At 40.4% G+C, this 24,122-nt stretch overlaps 1 protein-coding gene across 2 annotated transcripts in view; it reads right to left on the bottom strand.

Annotated features, from left to right (window-relative positions):
- Positions 1-600: 600 nt before the first annotated feature.
- The window catches only part of ATP13A3 (ATPase 13A3), a 201,863-nt gene continuing 178,341 nt past the window's right edge, over positions 601-24,122 (bottom strand). Inside the window, exons 25-33 of one of the 2 annotated variants that reach the window (XM_073626350.1) lie at positions 18,386-18,495; positions 16,978-17,074; positions 15,972-16,044; positions 10,190-10,367; positions 9,661-9,830; positions 8,417-8,505; positions 8,232-8,312; positions 2,749-2,838; positions 601-2,278 (exon numbers count right to left, since the gene is read on the bottom strand). In XM_073626350.1, the coding sequence (XP_073482451.1) occupies positions 2,081-2,278; positions 2,749-2,838; positions 8,232-8,312; positions 8,417-8,505; positions 9,661-9,830; positions 10,190-10,367; positions 15,972-16,044; positions 16,978-17,074; positions 18,386-18,495 (1,086 nt within the window). In that variant the 3' untranslated portion in view covers positions 601-2,080. The remainder of the gene's footprint in view (positions 2,279-2,748; positions 2,839-8,231; positions 8,313-8,416; positions 8,506-9,660; positions 9,831-10,189; positions 10,368-15,971; positions 16,045-16,977; positions 17,075-18,385; positions 18,496-24,122) is intronic. The other variant, XM_073626351.1, reaches the window with a different exon arrangement.

Below are 24,122 nucleotides of genomic sequence, written 5' to 3'. Positions count from 1 at the left end.
AGCCAGGTAGCTAACATTTTCATAGGAAGGTTAACAATTGCAGGTTGTAGGTATTTCTCACATGAAAGGTTTCTAGCCACATTATTGTGAATAGCCAACAGATCTACCGACAGCATTTTATGTACAGCATGGGAAATTGTCATATTTACATAAGATAGTTGTGTGACACCAAGATTACTATTGTGGCACAAGAAAGTTTTTGGAATACCACACTTTCCAACCTCCATGACCCTAGAATGTAGTTTGTTTGGATATGTACATAAATATAACCCTATAGTGCCTGGAGGATGCACACAAATTATTTCCCCAGACAGTATCAGAAACCAATGCAGCATAATTCACAGCTCTAAGGTCTGAAATGCATAGATATAGCAAAATAAAAATATTTTTTAAACTTTTGGTGACATTGACATAACGATCATTCATTTTCTGAATAATTTACAAATATCATGCAGGCTTCAGAAATGGTTTTTGACGCAAGCACTGGATGGAGTTCGGGGTTAAAAAAAAAACAATTAAAAAAAAAATGTGTATATATTTTTATATATATATATATATATATATATATATATATATATATATATATATATACACACACACACACACACACACACACACCTCCATAATTACTTGCCCTCAGTTGAACATATGTTGCTGTTATTAACAAAGCAGAAAATTGTAACTTCTTTTTCAACATTTGTTCCTCAGGAACTACTAACTGAAAACATAGGCTCCTCTAACAAAACATTTATAGGTCATCAATACAGTGGATAAGATAACAGGCCAAAAAATCTAATTCTAAATTCTGGCAATAAAAACAATATATGGAGATCTACATGTAATGCCCTGTACACACGGTCGGATTTTCCGACTGAGAAAGTGCGATCGGATTGTGTTGTCAGAAATTCCAATCATGTGTGGGCTCCATCTGACTTTTTCCGTCAGAATTTCCAACACACAAAGTTTGAGAGCAGGATATAAAATTTTCGTGACAACAAAATCCGATCCTTTAAATTCTGATCCTGTGTAGACAAATCCGACGGATAAAGTGCCACGCATGCTCAGAATAAATTAAGAGACGAAAGCTATTACCCCGTTTATAGTCCTGGCGTACATGTTTTACGTCACCGCGTTCGGAACAATCGGATTTTCCGACAACTTTGCGTGACCGTGTGTAAGCAAGACAAGTTTGAGCCAACATCGTCGGAAAAAATCCATGGATTTTGTTGTCGGAATGTCTGATCAATGTCCGATCATGTGTACAGGGCATTAGTGCTTATTCAGTAAGAGAAAGATCTGCGTTTAAAGTTTTACAAGCTATCAGCTTTTACGTTTAAACTGAATTAGGTTTGGTCTATATGGGTAAATGCCCATATAACCTTTTTCTTTTTCTTGCAGGACTTACACTCAACTGTCTACAACTTGCCATCTCATCAAGAGGCATACAGAATTTAATTTAGAAGATATATGATTCTTCAGACATTGGAAAAAAATACCTCACCCTAACCAACAAAGGTTAAAGCTGTAATGCACCTCTCTTCATTTTGCAGGTGCCTAGACCCCTATCAACATTATACACTTTATAAAATTGTAACTATTCGCATGAAGAGGATATATCTGAAGTGTGGGAAACATGTACTCCTGTACCCACCTGAACATATTTCTGGGCCACAGGAAACTAAAAGCAAATGAGTTAATTAGCATGACAATTACACCTTATTACTGAATGGTCCAAAATGACTTGGGAAAAAGGAAGAATAGACGTGATGTTATACGAGCAAAATAATTCATAATAAAAAATGTAATGTTCCCCACCTCACACTGTGCTGCATATAGAATTGAGATTATTTAAAAAAAAAATCATTTCTGAAGCCTTTTAAAAATGAGTTTCATTGAGACTCTACATGGAGACTTAAGTATGCAACGCTGGTGACCATGCCCAACTCCTGAAGACACTATGAAAACTCTAATGATGGGCTCTGCAGTGTACAATGCATTACAGACCCCACCAGCAGTGCATATGGGACAATCGTATTGGAAACAAAATAAAAAAAAATAAAAAAGCCACTAAAAGCAACTGCTACGTAATTGTGACAATATGGTGGCCGCCATTTTCTTGGACAGAAGTTTTCGCTTCAGTAGTTGTTCTTGGCTTAGGTGGCCAGTCTGGATCCACCAACAGTTCCTGTGCTAAGTGCATGTATTTTGCTTTGGGCATCTTTTTTCGGCAGAAACACAAAAATGAGCATAAATGTCCTCCCCAACGATCAATGGCCTCCTAGAAAGAGCAGATACAAATTCAGTAAGTGAATGACTTAGGGGCTTCTGTATCTAGGCAACAAAAACACAAGTTAAAATAATAAGAAATACATGAAAGGAGCCTAATTTTAATTTCTATTTAAAGCAACAGATAAGTATATCCAACCCCAAGAGGACAGAGAAAAATATACATCAAGTCTACATTCGTAATACATTACAGCTTTGGTAGAATCCACAATGAGTTCTTTGGGAAGCATTATATAAGCAACACTGGTTAGCCATAACAGCAAGATCCTCTCACAAGGTCACACCATGCACGTCAACACATTCACCAGTCTATCTCAACAGCTATTTGTGCAAATGTAGCAGGAAGATGAACACACACACAGATAACAAAGGCACATGACACTGCATAGCAGCTAATGCTAAAGATAAAAAGGGACTGCAGGGTTTAAGCTGCCCAGTGCATATGAACAGTGAAGTTCCAACCTGTGGGGGGTGGGTGACCATGAGGTGGGACTCTCCCTGCTTGTCTCGGTTGAACACAAGCTTCCAGAGTATCATATCAAGGACGACAGTCTGCGAGAAATTGTGGGTGGGTGGGAAGAATTAAAAGGACCAATTCATTAGAAACATGCAAATTAATAAAATTAATAATATTTAAAACAGGCTATGGTCAACTATTAGAATCACAATTACTGTGCTTTCAATCACCTGGTACCAGGAGAAACTTATTCTAATAGACATATGCTTATTTGAGAGAACGACACCTTAAGGGGTTGATTACAGTTGTGTGGTATTCCTACAATCGATGTGCATTTTAAACACACATCAAATGTAGGTCAGCAGATTCCCATTTACCCTAAAGTGTAACTAAAGTATTTTTTTTTGGGTAGAATAGAAAGAAATTAGAACACCTTTTATGTTATTTGTCACGCTTACTGTTAGCACCGAAAGTGAAGGAAAATCCCAAATTTTAGGTTGCCCTTAGAAGAGGAATGGGGACACTAGTTCTGAGTAACCTGGTGACAACCAGGGATTCCCTCATTTTGGAGAGATTTCCTCACATTTCCTGTTTTGGCTATGGGAAAGGAAGAGAAAGGAAAAATGGGTAACAGGATACAGATGGCAAAAAAAACTGAACGTGGTTATAACCCTCCCCTACCGTATCCAAAAAAAAAAAAAAAATTGAATTTAGTTCTACTTTAAACCTGAATTTAGGTACGATTGTTTTTGCATAGTTACATCTAGCTTGGACCATTGTAAGTATGCATATGTCATACCTGACTGATAACAGCTGTAAGCTGCAAATCACTGCTGTAGCAGCCAGGTGCAGCAGAGTGGCTGCAATTATGCATAGTAACCACAGGGGATCACTCGCTTGGGACTGCCGCCATTCAGAAAAAAAGCCTTGTATTTCTTTCAATGAATAAAAGCCGGTCTCTGATTTGCCAAGAGGGACCGGTGACATTACACTCTCCACCCGCCCTATCAGAGATTGTTGCTACTTTACGCAACTTCAAAGTCAACTTTGCAGTAGGACTGCATTGCGGCTTGCTTACACTCTGTGCAACTTCATTTAACAGATGTCAATGCAAATCACAATGAAGTCACACAAAAATAGTGCAGGAACCTTGTTTAAAGTCGTTGTGATTTGAGTTGCACAGATTTGAACGATTCCATTGCCGCTAATGGGGTTCGACTGGTTATGCGACTTTAAACTCTCAAGTCGCATGACAAGTCATACTGGTGTGAACCAGGGCTCAAAGTGATTGCAATGCTTCAGTGTTATTTTTAATTAAAATAATATTATACTTACCTGCACTGTGCAATAGTATTGCACAGAGCAGTCCTGAACATCTTTTTCTGGGGTCTTCCGGCAGCGCTCTCCGCAGTAGGTTTTCTTCTTAAGGATTTACCTTAATGCATTTTCTGAATCAAGGTAACAAACCTTTTGCCTTTAGAACCACTTTAACTGAAAAAAAATACAAGGCTTTTTATGAATGGGGCAGTGCCAGTGGATTGACCTCCCTGTGATTACTATGCAGAACTGCAGCCACTTGGCACTGGACCTAGAAGACAGCCACTATCACTGTAGATATGTATATTTATATTGGTCCAAGCTGAACCAATGCAACTATGCAAAAAAAAAAAATTATTATAAAAAACAAACACTTTAAACAGTTAACCATTTTTATTTGAATCTGTCCAGTAGATCCACTATTCAGTAAGACCCCTTTCACACTGAAGGCCGCCCCGCACTAGTGGTAAAGCGCTGCTTATTTTAGCGGCGCTGTGTGGGCGGGAGTGAGGTGATTTTAACCCCAAGGAAGGGGTTAACAAGGGGTTAAAAGCGTGCGAAGAGCGCCGCTGTCAAAGCGCACTGCAGGCGCTTCGATAGCTCTACCGATTGCTTTCAATGGCAGGGGCAGTTTAGGAGCAGTGTATACACTGCTCCCGCACCATCCCAAAGAAGCTGCACTTGCAGGACTTTTTTTTTCTGACCTGCAAGCGCACTGCTTATGTGGATAAGATGGAGTAACTGACCATCTGCTCCACTGTGCACTTGTAGAAATGGACAATTTGAAATCGGCAAGGATTATCACAACTGCTTGAAAATATTTAAGTGGCTCCAACATTCAGAAACTATTTTTGTCTCAACATTCCCATACATCAGAAAACAAGTTTTGATGTGGTATGAAAAAGTCCATATTATGTAATACACTTTAGTGTGTAAATATAAATACAATTTTGTCTGGAAGGTTACAGTAATGTCCCAGGAAGGGCTGTGGACCTGTTCACACCATTCAGTTCAATGGCGCACTGCAGTTCCATTTACTGTGAGTAGCACCCCAACACACCTATGTTGTGGTGCACTGTATTATCAAAAATGGAGCAGATACATTTCAGATAAGTTATGGAGCAAACGGCAGACCAATGCACATGTTCAATATGCCACAACTGATTACCCTGGAACAAATGGGCCATGCATCTGATGAGAATGTTAGAGAAAAATTAAATACAACTGCACCTCATTAAATAGCACAGAAAAGTGAACGTTGGTAGCTTAAAGTATCTACAGCCAAAACTTTTCTTTTAAGTTTGGATAGAGCGAGGAAGGATTGCAACTCCTAACAGGTGTTACTGCCATTGGAAGCTCTTGTTGGAGAGATTCCTTTACCTTCTGTCTAGTAAAAAGATTTGTTCCCCAGGACAGGAGGCGTGGAGACATTTCTTTAACACAGATATAAATCTGTCCAGTGGATCCAGCTACGGTGAAAGACTGCGAGCACTGAACTTATTCTCTCTGGAGAAGAGAAGCTTGAGAGGGGATAGGATTTCAATGTACAAATACCATACTGGTGACCCCACAATAGGGATAAAACTCTTCCGCGCAAGGGAATTTAAAAAGACATGCGGCCATTCACTAAAATTAGAAGAGAAGCGGTATAACCTTAAACTACGTAGAGGGTTCTTTACTGTAAGAGCGGTTAGGATGTGGAATTCCCTTCCACAAGCAGTGGTTTCTGAGGTGAGCATAGATCATTTCAAAAAAACTATTAGATAGGCACCTTAATGATCACAACATACAGGGATATACAATGTAATATAAACAAAGCACACACACAGGTTGGACTTGATGTCTTTTTTCAACCTCACCAACTATGTAAAAAAAAAAAATAAATCTTTAACTAGGGGAATGCTAAAAACCCATCTTTTTTTTTCTATTGCTGCCAGTTTCCCTAGTGATTATCCCTTACTATCTGCATGGTAAAAAGTTGTCACCAGAACATAAAGTGAGTTGAAATCTTCCCAGACAGCATTACAAAGTGATAGGGGTTCTAAACCTGCCCCATTCTATACAAAGCGTAAAAAACAAAATAAACTTTAATTTGTACTTGTGTCCACAGGTAACCAAGGATTACCACATGGGCCCTCTTTCACAGTAGAGGTGGCAATGCTTCAAACCTACTGGCATTCACAAGGGAATCTGCGTGACGTGTAACAAATATTTTAGATTCTATAGCATATATCCATTAGAACTGACTCCACAGTAAACAGCTTTGATTCATATTGCAATTACATATTTAAAAGGCATAGTTTGGGGCACTTCTATTCCAGAAAGAGATGCCCTCAAAGCATGCTTTTGGTGCACAGGTAATTAATATTCAAAATATACGTGCTCTAATTTATGTCAGCATAACAATAAATGACCACTGTGCTCGACAGCATTGGCACAAGCCAGGAAGTCTGAAATTGAGCACAGTTCAGGATAAAGGCATTGAGAAATTAATCCAAAAAAATACTTAGCAGATGTAATTCTAAAAATGATTTTACTAATATGCCCTTTAAAACCTAGTTAAAATATTTGGAGGTAATATTACACACATTTATTTTTAATTTGGTTCAGACTCTGTAGTAATCACATTTAATACGATGACATCAATTTATAGGTATTAAAAATTCTATATGCATACTGTTACACTGTATTTGAAGTTTATCATGTTTCTCAACATTTATTATGGACCTTAGAGCTCTGGGGGTAAGAAAATCCATTCTAAGCACACAAGGATTACTATACTCCCTCTTAGTGTTGATTACAGAAGTGCAACTTTGGTCATTTTGGTTGTTTCAAATTTGTGGTCCTGGTGATACCCCACCAACTACTTCACTATAACATAGATATGAAAAGTAAGCCTTAATCAATGGCAGGACTGGACTGTCTTTAATTGGTTAGGCTAAGGAAAGTTTTCATCTGTTCATTTGAAACAAAAACATCCTCATGCCAAAAAGTCTGCATGCCTTATTGTTAAATAAAAGCTGCAATGCATGCCTGTAATGAGCACGAGCTTTAAAAACACAACTTGGCAGCAGTACATAAAGACAATACACATCAACAGCAAACACATCATACCCTGGCTTGCTGTGCTATAAAGCAGCATACCTCACAGCAATACATGCGGCATTATTTGTTTTCTTAAAGCATCAGGCACTCTTTTTTTAGCTACGTTTTAGCCAGTTTTAAACACAATGTTTTGTTTGCAAGGAGTTTTTTCATGTTATTATGCCTTTAATAGCCAATAATCCTATTTTTTGTAAAAGTAACATTTTAGGCCGCAGCTCATCATTCCAGTGAAAGTTGGATCAGTATACTATATATAGTGCTTTGCATAACATAAGTAGTCACCCTCACTTGGAATTTTGTAGTAGTAAAACCTGTGATTAAAATAAATTTGCGGGGGTTTTTTTAAACCAATAAATGGAAAACAGCCCAAATGTAAAAAATATGTAGTTTTCCAATTTATGTACAACCTCCACATAAAAGGTCTTGATTGTTTTAAGTATTCAGAATCTTCACTATGAAACCCCTACGTAATGTCTGGTTGAACCAACAGTCTTTAGGAGTTACATCATGGTATCCCATTCCTACTTGTCAAGTTATTTAAAAAAAACACACCTATTTTCTGAATTCTCCAAAGCCTGTCAGAGAATGAGAAGAGAATCTAAACAAAATGCATCATTAGAGCCAGCGTTAATGGGTTTTTGTGTGCATCAGGTCAACTGCACAGGCAATTCATTCTGACCAATTTCAAAAAATTTTCAAACTGATGTCAAAAGCATGCTGTGTTTCCCATGCAAGCCCACTGACGCAGGCCTTTAAGGTGATAGATCAATCAAAACAAGTCAAAGACAGAGCTCTGGAGAATCACCAACCAGGGTTGGGTTGATAATTTTTAGATTTTTATGCACCTATAAAATGTTAAGTATGTTATTCAAAGTAAATGGTAACAGTCCCATTTAAACCCAAGTTGTAACACTACAGATTATGAAAAAGTACAAACTAGTTTAATGCTCATGCAAAGCACTTTATTGTATGATTCATGCGTACCTCTCAAAAAAAAAAAAAAAAAAAAAAAAAACTGTCTGAAGCCTATACTATATTAATATTACCGAAAGCTTCTAGGTCTTACCTCTACCAAAACTGATGTGAATGCATTTCCTATAATAATGTACAGCATTACAAGGCGCCATTGAAATGGGACACAGACCAGCTAAAAAAAAAAAGCACAATATAGTAAGTGAAAGACAGTCAATCATGCTTGAGTAAGAGGCAGAGGAATCAATACAAGTTCACTTTAATAACAGTACAGCTTACCTCAAAAAAGTGGTCAACAGAGTTTATAGGGTGCAGCATGAAGAAGAATATTAAGGCATAGAGAGCCAACACTGAGATTACAAAGAAATCTAGAGGAGAGAATGATGGAAGGACATTAAAGTCATTATATGCCGAGTCTCAGGAAAACAATTACACTTATTTGTTCTAGCTCAAATAAGTCCTGATTGTGGCTATTGTAAACAACTTATCTCTACAGCTACCACAACAGACAGCCCAGGATGTATTCACAGAATGATAGCTGGTTACACATTTTGGATTTATACTGTGAACTAATGGTTTCCCAGAGATACAACCGGAAGGGGGGGAATCAGAAAGCTTTCCCTTTTCCCATAAAAATATACTGTATGCACAAGCATTGCAAATAAGCAAACTTCTGCAACAATCATGTTAAAAATGGTCACATTAGATCCCCACTTCCAACCTGAACCTACGGTAGCTGCACATGTCTCAAAAACAACAGGGTGTGTGGATACTGAGAATGGATAGGAAATGCCTAAAAATTGGCATATACGGACTTAGATAGTCAATTTAAAGGACAGTGTAACCTTTAGTGAAGCTGCTATTTGATAAATCCTCCTAGGATTTTGGGGGAGATTTACTAAAACTGGTGCGTTCAGAATCTGGTGCAGCTGTGTATGGTGGCCAGATTTTAACTTCTGCCTGTTCAATTAAGCTTTGACAATAAAACCTGCATGCCGATTGGTTTCTATGCAGCTAAAGCAGATTTTTCATGCTCGTGTTTTAGTAAATCTCCGCTAATATGTACAATGGGTAAAGAAAAGAACCCCCCCAGAAAAGAATTACCCCCCTTTAGTATTACATCTTTTACTTAGATGTTATAAGTTGCACTGAGTAAATAAAGCTGGATAAAACAAAAACTGTGTCTTCTATCTTCATTTCAGGCTGCACAGCAACAAAATGTAATTTAAAGGGGGGGGGGGGGTGATTCTTTTCTATACCCACTGTAGATCGGCCTGAAGGTAGTTATTATCCCAGGCGGGCTTCACTAAATAACAGACTGACTTTTAAAGCATAAATTAAAACTCTAGCAGTCAAAGCTCATACAGAAAAAGACCAGTTCCTCTCCATATTATAATTATGCACTTTTTCCCTTACAGCTCTGTATAGCAAGGGACAGAGCTGGGTTTGACTATATTTAAACAAACATCTCCAATACACTAGAAAACTAAAATACAATACAGCTGTGAAAAAAAAGCACGTACAGTTTTTGTAGCTGGGCTGGCGAAAGGGTTTTCCTTTTGAAAATACAACTGCCACAATGAGATACTGGAAGCTGGATACAAAGAACAGGGTTGTATTCTCATAGTTGCTGATGTTATGCTCATCAAATTCAGTGTGATTTTCATGACCATCTAAAGAGATATTGCATACACTGGAAGAGAAGAATAGACCGATCATAAACAGGTGTAATAGGGCACAAACAGACAACTTCTTCTACAGGGGTACCATATTCTTCCACTTCAGACAGGTGGTGTACACGAACAATCTTGTCAGCCATCAACATATTTGGCTGGTCTTCTTCCAGGTTCTGACCTTTGCCCATTTTGTAAGGCCAGGCTGGGATGACATCAACCCCAGGCATGCACATTTCCAGTGTTCATTGCAAACAAGCACATAATAGAATGGACATAATATGTCTTAATTTGCATTAAAAAAACGCCTGTTCACAAATTTTTATTTTGTGCATAAAGTTCCACTTTAAGTAATAAAGAGTAGAATGACGACACTTACTTGCTGCTGGGTGTCCAGACCTCGTACCAGGGCTCCTGTTTCACAAGCAGAAAAGCCATGGTTTGGAATGCCAAGCAAATAAATATTTGGGAAAGGACAGAAAATAGAAGGGGTCCAGATATTAGACCAGATGGGGGTCTTTGTGCTACCAACTCTTTCCAGGCTGGGTTTAAACTCACTGCAAATGAAAATGAAGCTCTACTAAATCTCAAATACATATTAAATACAAGAATACATGATCAATTCTTAATTACAGAAATACACTAATCTGATTTTAAATGATAAAATATTGTTAGATTAACTAATGCATTACCAGTAGAGTACTTTAAACTATCTAAGAAAAATGCAAAATGGTGTTTCTTTTTGTACAGTAGTAGTTTGTACACACTTAAATCAACACAAAAGTGAATTTTTTGGCTTGTCTGAAGAATTAAGAAAAAGCACATGCTGCTTACTTTGACAGAGCTATACACCAGCTCAAGAAAGAAAACAGCAGACATGCCTGAGGCATGGGGAAATATTCTACCAGTGTGCTTTTACACAAAGGACTCAAGAAGAAATTGGAAACAGCAGTAATATGATCAGAGAAAAAAAAAATACAACTCTGGAAAAATAATCAAATAGAAGGAGCGAGCAATATCAAGAGGAATAAAAAAAAAAAAAACGCATCAGTCGAAGTACATCAATCAAGTGGGTTTAAAATGCCTTGGTGTCAATGATCAGTGAGGGTTAAACATGCTTTGGCATCAGTAGTTACTAGGAGTAATAAATGCCCCGGTGTCACTGGGAGTAATATATGCCCCAGTATGAGTAGGTGTTATGGGGTATAATAAATCAGCTCACATTAGTGGGTGTAATAAGTGTTCCAGCATTAGTGGGTGTAACAAATGACCCTGCAGCCTTAGAAGTAAGAGATACCCCTGCATCAGCGATCAGCAAAAAAAACAAAAAAAAGCCCTGGCATCCACAGATCTAAAAAGATACCTCTGTGTCAGTCAAGAGACATTCTTGGCTGGTATTTGACATAACTGAATCCAATGACCTTCTGTTCAATGCCCTTAAAACATTACATTGTAGGAACCAGCAAAAAAGCTGGGCAAAGGTTCTCCCCTGAAGGAGGCTACCCATCCTTACCCTCAAGCAAGTGTGTATTGAGGGATTAAATATAGTCTTGAGTAAGTCTACCTGAGCCCTCAGAGCACGTCATGTGTTCAAAAGGAGAATAACTCTGGTCTGGAGGGTATCCAGGGTCAAGCCTAAATATTCTAATCTCTGGGTTGGGACTAAGGCCATCTTCTTCAAATTCAGGACCCATCCAAACCTCTCCAGAGCGTGCATGGTGTGAGACACATTGGTCTCCAGCAAAGTGGACTGTTTTCTCAGAAGTAAGCCGTCCAGCTATGCACAACAGGGATACCCCAATATGCAGAAGCCCCCAAAGCAAAGTCGGAACTTTGGTGAACGTCATTGGAGATGTGGATAGGCCAAACAATTTTAACCCCTTAATGCAGAAAGAACACATGTGCGGCCCCCACTGCGCTGGGCTTTTTGCCGTGGAGCTGTAAATGAGTATCTGGCTTTGTGCTTTCTGCTCACAATGAAAGCCCCGGGTCCTGTACTAATGATCGGGACCTAGAACTCCAGATTCTGGGTCACCTGAATGCTGTGGTAGACTCTGATTGGCTGCCCCAGTGATCAGTGACTGTTAAGCACGCCCTTTGGACACATTGAAAAAAAAAAAAGTGTGTAAAAAAATAAATATTATATAATAAATAAAAAATAACTAAGAAAATACCTAGATCGATGTGTGATCTAGGTCAGTGCCAGGGTTAGTGTTTGGGTTAAAGGTCAGTAAATTTTGGGAAGAATTTTTTTTCTAAAAAATGTTTTTTTTAATTATCAGTAAGTGTGTTTTAGGTAGGACAAAAAAGCAAAATGCACACTATTGTTTTTGGGCCGTACTATGGGTACAAACAACAAATAACATACACATATGTGGTATCGCTGTGATGGTCAGAAGCAGGAGAATTTATTTTGGGTTGTTCTTTGCTGGTACGCTATGGTAGTAATAACAAATATACAGCTACATTTTTTTTTTTTTTTTACTATTTTGGGCCAGGTTTTTCTTTGATAACAATTAAAAAAATTCAGGGAACTATCCATTACCATTTACCACCAAATGAAAGCCCAATTTGTCCTGAAAAAAACCCAAGGTATAATCCACCTGGATGCACAAAGCAGTTGTGATGATATGTACCATTTTACTAACACATGTTAAAGTTGCAAAATTGTGTTTAGGCACTGAGATTGGTTTTACCCTTACGCATGAAGGAGTTAAGTGTTAGTTCTACGCTGCAAACTGCGGAACCTTTTTTTGCGGCAGAAGGATCAGAACACACAGGTAAGCATCTTTGATGTCTTGTCTTCAGGAAACTCCCTGCTAGAAAGAGCTTGCCACGGACCGCACCAATTCCATTCAAACTTCTACACTTGAAGAAACGTGTCGAGTTTCTCGAGGTGATCAAGAACTTGCCCTTTTATAGTGAAGTGGGCTTGATCTAAGAGCTCCAACAAAAATGCTTTTTTGAATTAAGAGGAATGTCAGGACTTTAAAATGTAGACTTCTATTCTAAGGGGTAAAAAATACCCTTAGCTAAGACACCAACTGGATGTAAGCATCCAAGTAGGACTGTACAAAGTTTCCCTGAAAAAGATGAATGCTCCAGATGTTTTTAGCAGGACATTTCCACTGACAACGCTTCAGCCATAAAAACCTGTGCAAGGGTACGGAGAAGACCCATAGATTCAAATGTTGCTGGACAGAGTCCTTTAAGGTTTTTGCTTGCTTCCTTAATTCCATTAGTAGAATCCCACTTATTGTCATCAGATGAGCAAGGACCTTACTGTTTTGCAACTTGCCAACAGCTGCAACAGCCGGATGTAAAGCGGTTTCAACCAGCATGATTGAAACCTAAAAAAAAGCCTCCAGATTTTGTCCAAGGCATCCTTACACACTGGGATCTTGTTCACTGTGCACGTAATAATCTTTAGACTGCGGATCCACAGAATGCATACTCTAATAGTGTACTCACTCTCCATGGGGTATTGCTTAGCGAACTTTTATGGTGCAATGGACACCTTGGCAGGGTGAACCCAATCCATGTATAACACATCCTTTAATTGCTTGCAGACCAACGCACGCCGATGTGAATGGCACTTGTAGGCAAAAGGGCGTACAGTAACGTCCCCTTTAAGAAGCGGCGATCTCCGTGGCCGTGGATTCGATTATCCGCCGGGTGTAAACAAAGCATTTCCCCGTTCTGCTAGTGACAGGACAGGGATCACAGCTCTCTCTCATCGAGAGCTGTGATCCCTGTCCTGTGTGTTGAAGTCCAGCCCCCTAACAGTTAGAATAACTCCCTAGGACACACTTAACCCCTTCACTACCCCCTAGTGGTTAACGCCTTCACTGCCAGTGGCATTTACACAGTAATCAATGCATTTTTATAGTATCGATCGCTGTATAAATGACACTGGTCCCAAAATAGTGTCAAAAATGTCCACTGTGTCCGCCATGTCGCAGTCCCGATAAAAATCGCAGATCGCAGCCATTACTAATAAAAAAAAAAAAAAAATTAAAAATAAAAATGCCATAAAACTATCCCCTATTTTGTAGATGCTATACATTTTGCGCAAACCAATCAATATACGCTTATTGTGATTTTTTTAACCAAAAATATGGAGAAGAATACGTATCCGCCTAACCTGAGGAAAAAATTAGTTTTTATATATATTTTGGGGGGATATTTATTATAGCAAAAAGTAAAAAATAATCCTTTTTTTTTTCAAAATTGTCGCTATTCTTTTGTTTATAATGCAAAAAATAAAAACCGCAGAGGCAATCAAAAGAAAGCTCTATTTGTGGGAAAAAAAGGGCGTCAATTTCGCTTGGGTACAATGCTGCACAACCGCGCAATTGTCAGTTAAATTGACGCAGTGCCGAATCGCAAAAAGTGCTCTGGTCAGGAAGGGGGTAAAATCCTTACAAAGGCTATATTGAGTCTGGGTTAAACCCTGACCCTGCAGTGTTCAGATGATTCTTCGGATAAGGACTGTGCTGCATCCCCTTCTACCGGAACTTAACCATCTTACTCTACCTCATCACCTTCTCCATTCAATAAGGAATGAGGAAATGCTTCCATTAAAGACTAAGGAGGTCTAAACCGGCAAGTATTCTGGAAGGTGCCCTGGAGGTAGCGTGGTACCCGGTGGAGGGAGTATGGAACAAACTGACCCCCCAGAAATACAATGCAAGAGGGGCTGCATCCAGGACCCTCCCTACCTAAAAATAAGGTATATGGGACCTCTGCCCACCATACCGCCTTCCTCTCTGCAGTCAGGGAGACACTGGCCTGCTGACATATCATTGGGGACCCTTGCTTGACACAGCAGTTTGTGTCAGCCAAGAGGGCTCTGTACCAGGAAATACTAGTGTGCTGGTTAACACAAGAGATTGCCCACTCCAAAAATTACCAGTGCCCCACAGACCCCAGAAGGAAATGTGTGAATTTGTTGGGCCTTTGTAATACTTGCTTTGACCAGTAGTCTCACAAGAAAGGTATGGCTATGACCTGCAGTCAAATTAGCAAGGCTGCCACACAAGCTCCTTTTCTGCTATGGCCTGCTGATGTCCAGGAGTCAAATTCTCAGCCATCAACAGCTGGATATAAGCTATTTCTGCCTGCTGCCCCATCGCAATGCAGTGCCTGTGTGGCAGCAACCATCATTCCCCGAGAGCCCACAACCTGCCACTCTCACAGGGAATTCAAGAGGGCCACCACCAGAGCGCTCTGCCCCACTCATGACATCACTGGCTGCACTGCACGTGCGACTCAGCCATATTGTGATTGCACATGTGTTATTGCACAGGGTTCCATAACGCAGGGTCCAGGGGTGACTGGCAATATTACAGGTTAACCCTGCATTGTCCTATGTGGGGTCCTGGTACCAGTCCCCTGAGATGAGTAGCCAAATAAATGGATCTGGAGAAAACTAGTCTCCTGATCCTGGGTGGAACCATTAAGAATCTAGCCATTTTCGTGCTGAGGGCTGCATAGCTGCGACCATCACATTTAGCCACTAGTAAAAAAAAAAAAAACGGAAGCCTTGCCTAGAGAGAGGGGTTATGCTTGGAAAGGGGACTTTCTGACATGCAATAAAAGAAACTGGAGTTTGGCATGCTGGAAATTGGAGTTATAAAAAAGACAGCTTAGACCTAAAGGTGCATGATGTGACAGGAGAAAGGACAGTTGAGGCTTCTAAAAATTCAAGAAAAATTAAACAATATTGTGAACAGTAAAATCAGTCAGTAGATAACAGATACATCACTGTCCTCTATAGTTACTAAAATGATCTGCAATAAATATTGTGGCTAAAACTACAGACTAAAGCTACCCTGCTTGACCAGTCTCTTGAATAGGCTGCTTGACTTTCTACCTATCTGGTAATGGCCCTATATTTTATAACATCATACTCCCACCTTAGCAGCAGGACCCCATATCGTATTCTTGTCTGTCCTAAACAAAATGACATCACTCCCAGGTCTTTGCAAGCAGAAGAGAAGACATGACATAAAATAGAAAAAAACAATGCTGCGTTTTTGTGAAAAAAAACTAACAGAAGCAGCAACAATAAAATGTGAAATATGACAATAGACATTAACAAAAAAAAAAAAAAAAAATGTTAAAATGACATAAAATTTGTGGACAATAGGAACACTTACTTGTAAACGCCACAACCAATATGATGGCCAGGTCAATGAAGAGAAATTGGAAGTCACCTAAATTGCTAAGGATCTAGACAAACAAGCAGGAAAAAAAAATAAATACATTTGCTTTAAAAAAAACTGCAGCTACTTAAAGCGGAGGTTCACATAAAAATGGAGCCTCCGCTTTTCGGAACCCTCCCCCTCTCCGGTGTCACATTTGGCACCTTTCAGGGGGAGGGGGGTGCAGATACCTGTATAATACAGGTATTTGCCCCCACTTCCGGGCATAGACTCCCATGGGGAGTCTACGCCCCTTCCTGTCGCCCCCCCCCCCGCTGTCTGCTGGGAAAAACCCAGAGACAGCAGGGACCATCCGGATTGCACAGCGTGACTCGCGCATGCGCAATAGGGAGCCGGGAAGTGAAGCCGCAAGATTTCACTTGCTGATTCCCTTACCGAAGCTGGCGGCGGCAGCACCTGAGACCTGAGCGACAGATCGGCTTCGGGTGTCGACATCGCGGATGCCCTGGACAGGTAAGTGTCCATATTTTAAAAGTCAGCAGCTGCAGTATTTGTAGCTGCTGCCTTTAAAAAAAAAAAAAAAAAAATTCGGCGGACCTCCTCTTTAATGCTAAAACAGTCTGTTTGAAATCTATGCATTTACATAAATTATATTATATAATAAAAAACTGAACGATTGCATATTTATAATGTATGAAAACATGGGATCCAATGTTTATATGTTTTAAGTGCCATATTGGCATTTGCAAGAAAGCAAGACCGCAATACATAAACCAATGGGGGCGTTTGTTATCTCTAAATGGGACTAAAATTACTACCTCCTAAAGGCAGACACTGTTTAAAGGTTTTTTATTATCAGTAATGTAAAAAAATTAAGAATGTTAAAAGTAATAGAGCGCTTACATTAAAAAAAAAAAAACCCAGTGAATGATTAAGTAGCATAACATGGTACAAAGTGTAAAAGATTGTGTAGAGCCACTAATCTGCAGACTATACTCACAGAGTAGAGCAGGGTGACAGAGAAATACTGGATAATACTGTAAAGAGCCATGAATTTGAATACACAAAATGAAGTGATTAAAGCTGCGCGCCCTTCCCTACAAAACAAAGTAGAAACATCAGGTATAATATGACAATTATAATCTCTTAAATAAAGTGCATAAGCGAAAGATAAAATTCAGACTAGTGTAAAAGCAAACAGGTTTTAAAACTAGGAGTTTTAACTAGTAAATATAGCAAATAAACATCACCAAACTTTTCTTACAATGGGAGGGCTGTCCACAATCTGACTGGTGGCACAGCTTACATCAGAGGTGCCCAACTGATGGCCCGTGGCCCACATGTGGCCCTCAGAGCCCTCTGTGTGGCCCGTGACCTTCTGCTCTGGGAGGGGGGTTGGCAAGCCCAGATAGCAGGTTCCTGACTCGACACCCCAGAGCATCAGTGATGAGAACGAAGCTGGCAGTAGAGAAAACATGCGGCTGCAGTAGAGAGCAAAGCCGATGCTTCCGGTACAGTGCCTGCTACTGTCACAGATGAGTGATACCAAATGCACTCTGCCTGGCACAGCAACAGCTGGTGATACCTGCAGGATGATTCCTGAAGTAAAGATTGTGTTTTAAAAAGTCTGTTTTTTTTTCTTTAAATGAAAATCACATAGTAATGGGCATATCCGTTCTAGTTCTGCACTGGTTACTCTGGGCTGCTTTCAAACGAATCCCCAGGTGCGGCGCAGTGCACCTGCTGGTTATCTACACAAAGCCACAGACTTCTGTTATTACCTGTGGGTTTGGTGCACATTCTGGAAGCACCATCAGAGAGTGCACCACACCTGCAGGACATAATAAAATTCTATGACAAAGTGCAGCTAACCTGCAGGATAGCCACAAGTGCATTGTGCTGCACCTGCAATGCAAGTATACCGCAGTGCACTGGTGTGAAAGCAGCCCTAGGCCCCTTTCACATGATCAGTCTGATCGGTTCTGCCTGAAAAAACGACAGGCAGACCCAATCAGACTCTCCATTCACCTCTATGGTGAACTTGTGTCCATTTACACCCACCTACCTCCAAATCAATCCGCTAAAAAAAAAATAGAAGGGGATCTGTCCCCTTCCATCTGGGCTGAAAGGGTGATATAGAGTAGAGTGAGCTGTGTCCTTGTCCTCTCTGCATATGCAAAGTGGACACAGACCTTTCTTTCACCCGCCCGCTCCACACATTGTGGCCCGTGACCGGTTACCAAGTCACTTAGGTGGCCCTAGCTCTTCAAAAGTTTGGGCATCCCTGGCTTACACAGTGCAAATAGGGGTTGAGTATCCTGAGGCTTTATGAAACTGTATTAATTCAAATAGCACATCTCATAAATAGATCTTTTGTTAGTTAAAACTGATAGGTAAATGTACTATACCGTATTAGATCTGGCACACATGCAATGCTGGGCGTCCGGGAGGTGAAAGGTGATGCTACAGATGCTTCCAACTCAGATAGTGATATACCGCCATGGGCTCTTTTCAGTGCCTGTGATGAGATCACCAGCAGTAGGAGAACTCAAATTTAATGCAGTCAATAAGTAGGCAGTAATAAACTTAAAGCGGAACTAAACCCATCGGTTTCCCAATACAGTTACAGTACATTCAAGGCATGCCATGAACGATAAAGGCCTCATTTACACAGGACGTACTATACCATATTTCCATGCAGAGCTGTGTTTACCGGCACAGGGATGCCCAGGTGTTCCACGCAACCCTGTGTAGGAAGTCCCATTGATGTTGGATGCATGGACACAACTGCTGTGTCCCAATATGACATCTGCGTGGGGGCAGGTGTTTGTCCCTGAACTCACGCGGTCTGCGTTCGAAACATGCAACCGCAGTGATGTCATACTGGGACACAGCCGCTGTGTCTAGAACTGCCTGCACAGGGATGACCGAAACACCTGTATGCCCTATGTGAATGAGGCCTGTCACAGTTACTTTAGTTCCAAAGCAAATTGTCAAGCTATCGAATGACTGGTGTCTTGCTGATCACATGTGGAGCTCTATGGCAACAGCAGATCAAACTGATGCTAAGATGGCAGCTTCCTTGTCTGTAGGGTTTGGTTTTGTTTTAACTGTAAACCACAAGCCATTCTGTATCAAAGAACTAATCCATGATAACATTATTTAACACTTCACAAAAGTTTAGCCTCCTCTTAGGCCTCAATAATTTAAAAAAATTATACTTTCGGGACTCAAATGCAAAGAGAGATACAGTGCAAATTACATTTCAGCATGCTCTCTGCAGCTGAATTGGGGCTACTCGCTTTACTGTACTTTGGTTGGAAAAAAAAAAAAAGAAAAGAAAAACAAAAAGCTTTCCTGAACATTCCATTTCTTGGAGTACAGTACATGGTATTCATAAACCATGGGTTATAGGCTCATACCTTCAAGTGATTGGACACTAAGCTCTTAAGGAGAACACCTCTGCCCCCCAAACCAGCCACACACCTGTAACCATCCCCCCTTGCTCAGTGAGCCCTCTGTAGCATGCAATGCATAAAAACCAAGTAATAGAGGGGAGAGTGTCCTGTACTGCAAGATATGGAACTTCTAGGTAACTCAAAACACCTCATCTAAATCATACAGTACAGGACACAGGCATAGAATTCAGAGACCATAGGATGTTCCCAGGCAAAGAATTTATGGGGTGGGAAAAAAACACAGACAATAGGAATGTGCAACAGGTCCCTACACATATGGGTTGACTAACCCAAACTCAGAACACAAAGTATAAAGCGTAACGGAGCCGCTGTTGTCCGGAATGGACATATCCTCCAGAATAATAAGCAGAAAATTAAAAATAATTTATATATATATATATATATATATATATATATATATATATATACACACACATACACACATACACACACACACGTACATACATATACATACACACACACACACACACACACACACACACACAACGGGTAACATATTGTAAGTATTGAACCCGTCACCATTTTTCTAGAAATTTTCATCACTTGTAACAACCCATACATGCAAAGAAACCATAACAAATAAGTTCAGAAATGAAGTTATGTCTAATAAAATTGAATGACAAAGTGAAAAAGTATTGAACACCTGAGGAAAGGGAGGTGCAAAAAGGCACGGAAAGCCAAGACACCAGCTGAAATCAGTAATTGGAAAGCAATCCTGCCCCTTGTCAGTGCAAATTATTATCAGCTGGTTCAGTCTCAACTGATGGCCTATAAAGCGGTGCCTCATCACCAAGGTGTCACACAAGAAACATCTCATGATGGGTAAAAGCAAAAATCGCTCTCAAGACTTTCACAACCTTATTGTCGCAAAACATACTGATGGCATTGGTTACAGAAAGCTTTCTAAACTTCTGAATGTTCCAGTGAGCACTGTTGAGGCCATAATCCAGAAGTGGAAAGAACATAATTTCGCCATAAACCGACCAGCCACGACCAGGTGCTTCTTGCAAGATTTCTGACAGAAGAGTGAAAAGAGTTATCAGAAGAGTTGTACAAGAGCCAAGGACCACTTATGGAGAGCTTCAGAAAGACCTGTAATTAGCAGATACAATTGTTTCAAAGAAAACAATAAGTAATGCATTCAACCACCATGGGTTGTATTGCACACTCATCATGCAAGACTCCATTGCTGAAGAAAAAAGCATGTTGAAGCTCGTTTAAAGTTCGCTGCATAACATTTAGACAAGTCGGAGAAATACTGGGAGAATATAGTCTGGTCAGATGAGACTAAAATTAAACTCTTTGGATGCCATAAAACACCCCAAGTTTGGAGGTCAAACAGCACTACACATCACCCCAAAAACACCATACAAACAGGGAAGTTTGGATGTGGGAACATCATGGTGTGGGGCTGTTTTTCAGCAAACGGCACTGGCAAGCTTCAGATCGTTGAAGGAAGGATGAATGGAAAAATGAACCAAGACATTCTTGATAAAAATCTGCTGCCATCTACCAGGATGATGAAGATGAATTGAGGATGGATATTTCAGCAAGACAATGATCCCAAACACAAAGCGAAGGAAACTCAATTGTTTTCAGGGCCAGTTCACACCACGTGCAGTCCAGTGCGTTTTTTTATGCATCAAAAACGCATGGAAAGTAGGTTATTTGGTTTTCAATGGCATAATTCACACCAGTGCTTGCAGTTCCAGTGCATTCCAGTTTCAGAAAAAAAAATTAGAACATGCATGTTCCTTTTTTTTTTTTTTACTGACCCTCAAAGAAAGAAAAAGCTGCTAGAATAGTCCAGCCAATCACCTGACTTGAATCCAATAGAAAATACATGGGAAGAACTAAAGATCACAGTTCATAGAAGAGGCCCACGGAACCTTCAACATTTGAAGACTGTGTGTGGAAGAATGGGCCAAAATCACACCTGAGCAATGCATGCGACTACATCCTAAAATTGAAATACAAAAGAAAAAACCAAAAAAAAAAAACGGGGACTTTAAAGTGGATGTATCATTTTTATATCATACTGTAGAGTATAAGATATCCTATCATTTGAGCCCAGTCTTGCCTCACAGAGTTAATCCATCTCTGAGCAATCCTCTTTTATTGTTCAGTGAGATAATTCTTAACAAACTGAGAAAAACTTTGTCAAATCCTCCCCCTTGCTGTGAATGACAGCCTAATACACAGGCATTATTTTTTAATTCCCTCCCCCACTCCTTTCTTCAGCAGCTCTGCAGGGATTGGCTGTTCCACACCTCAGCATGATTTGGCATGCTGAAGTCATGTGGTTACTTTCCTGTCTTTTCACTGGATGTCAGAGATCATAGCAGAAGTTCAGTGTAAGGAATACACAGGAGAAAATGCATATTGACAAGGGGAGTGTAGAGGTGGGCGGGGAGTCTACTGACATCACGACTCCACCAACCGAGCTCCAGACAACAGACCCACCCACAGAATATGCAGTTTTTCGGGTCTAAGAACAGACAGAGGGGAGACATTTGACAGGTAAAGATAAATGCAGGAGGCATGTATATCCTTATAGATAACCCCTATGGCAGTAGTTTAGAAAGGATGACATTGGGTTTACATCCACTTTAACCACTTCAGTACAGGGCACTTTCCCCCCAGGACAATTTTCAGCTTTCAGAGCTGTCACACTTTGAATGACAATTGTGCGGTCATGCAACACTGTACCGAAACTAAATTTTTTATCATTTTCTTCCTACAAATAGAGCTTTCTTTTGGTGGTATTTGATCACCACTGGGGTTTTTTTTTTTTTGCTAAACCAACTAAAAAAGACCGAAAATTTTGAAAAAAAAAAAAGTTCTTTGTTTCCGTTATAAAATTTTGTTTTCTCGTTCAACGAGAAGTGATGAGGCTGCACTAATGGGCACTGATGAGGAAGCACTGATATGTAGAATCGATGGGCACTGATAGGCAGCACTGATGAGCACCGATAGGCTATACTGATATGCAGCACTGATGGCCACGAATAGATGGCACTGATGGGGAGGTACTGGCTGGCATTACTTATGGGAATCTGTGAAGGGCACTGACAGGCGTTACTAATGGGCACCGAATGGCGATTTGGGTGGGCACTGACTGGTAGCTGATGGGCACTGATTGGCATTATGGTGGGTACCTCTGACAGGGGCTGTGCTGATAATCAATATTCTGATTATCAGTGCACAAACCCCCCCCCCTCCCCCCCGACAGGAGAGCCCTGAACGGCTCTCCCTGTCAGCGCAAACTGAGGAAAGCCGATTACCGGCACTTCCTGGTTCATGCTGTGATCAGTCACAGCTGATCATGTGGTAAAGAGGCCCTTTACCGCGATCGGAGATGTGGCGTGTCAGACTGACACACCGCACTACAAATCGCCGCGCTGCATGCCACTGCAGGCGCAATTTCGCGGCTTATGCTGCTGGACATCATATGACGCCCAGTCAGGATAGCTGAACCACTTCCCGGACGTCATTTTGCTATAGGCCGAGTGGGAAGTGGTTAAAGGTGCAAGTAGACACAACTATGTTATAAAATCATCATTTATTTTATATCAATAAAATTCATCTTGTAAGGGTGCGTCCTCCATGTAGGAATGCTTTTTTCAGTGAAATCTGTAATAATATTGTCCAAAGTGCCACCAAAAAGATGGCCTCTCTCTCTCAAACGATAAGCGCATGAGGCATCTTTTATATGCAGCTTTACATCTAAGCAATACATGATTTTAAAATGTTTTTATATATAGTAACTGGAGTATATGAAGCGTCAACATTATAATAATTATAACAAAAAAAGAACACCGCTCTAGGCAGACATCTCAAAGTATCCCACCTGCTAACAGGAACTGGCTCTGCATGTAGGAATGAATCGAAGAAAAGGCTGGACAGCCGCACTCTGTTAACACCTTTATTGAAGACTGTTTAAAAATTCTTTTGGTAAAAAGAGACATCAGAGGCACAGGATCAATGAAAAGCCAACATGTTTCATACCACTATGGAGTGCTTAGTTATAGCTATAAGCACCCCATAGTGGTATGAAGCATGTCAGCTTTTCATTGATCCTGTGTCTCTGATGTCTTTGTACCAAAAGAATTTTTAAACCTATGACTAAGCACCCCATAGTGGTATGAAACATTTCAGCTTTTCGTTGATCCTGTGCCTCTGATGTCTTTGTACCAGAAGAATTTTGAAAACGTCTTCAATAAAGGTGTTAACAGAGTGCCGCCCAGCTTTTTCTTCGATTCAACATTATAATTTGTTATGGTCAATTCCTGCAGTTGTGAGCACCTGAAAGTCCTTTTTTCTATCTTTATGCTTGTTGTATATGCAGCTTTAGCCGGCCAGGCTTTTAGCCCTAAAATTCTACACGTGTGGATGGAAATCAAAGCCTTCCTAAAAATTTGAGGTGGTAGAAGAGTAGTAGTAGAAGAGGTGGTTATCGCTTCAGATGCTCCAATAAAGTAGGATCTTGAAAACCAGGATTGCGTTGGTTGCACAACAGTCCAAGCGGCTGTGGTCTGACAGACAAAGCAACAATTGTTACCGGCCAGGGAAGCAGTCGATCAGACCGATCTGTGTCTAAGTGGCTGCATAGGAGGCCAGTGGAGAGATTTGGGGTCCAATGGACCCCAGATCTCCCCATAAAGAG

The sequence above is a fragment of the Aquarana catesbeiana genome, linkage group LG04 (assembly GCF_042186555.1).
Source record: "Aquarana catesbeiana isolate 2022-GZ linkage group LG04, ASM4218655v1, whole genome shotgun sequence".
NCBI classification, from domain to species: Eukaryota; Metazoa; Chordata; class Amphibia; order Anura; family Ranidae; genus Aquarana; species Aquarana catesbeiana.
Note: the sequence above shows the minus strand (reverse complement) of the source record. Positions and strands in the feature narration are given on the sequence as shown.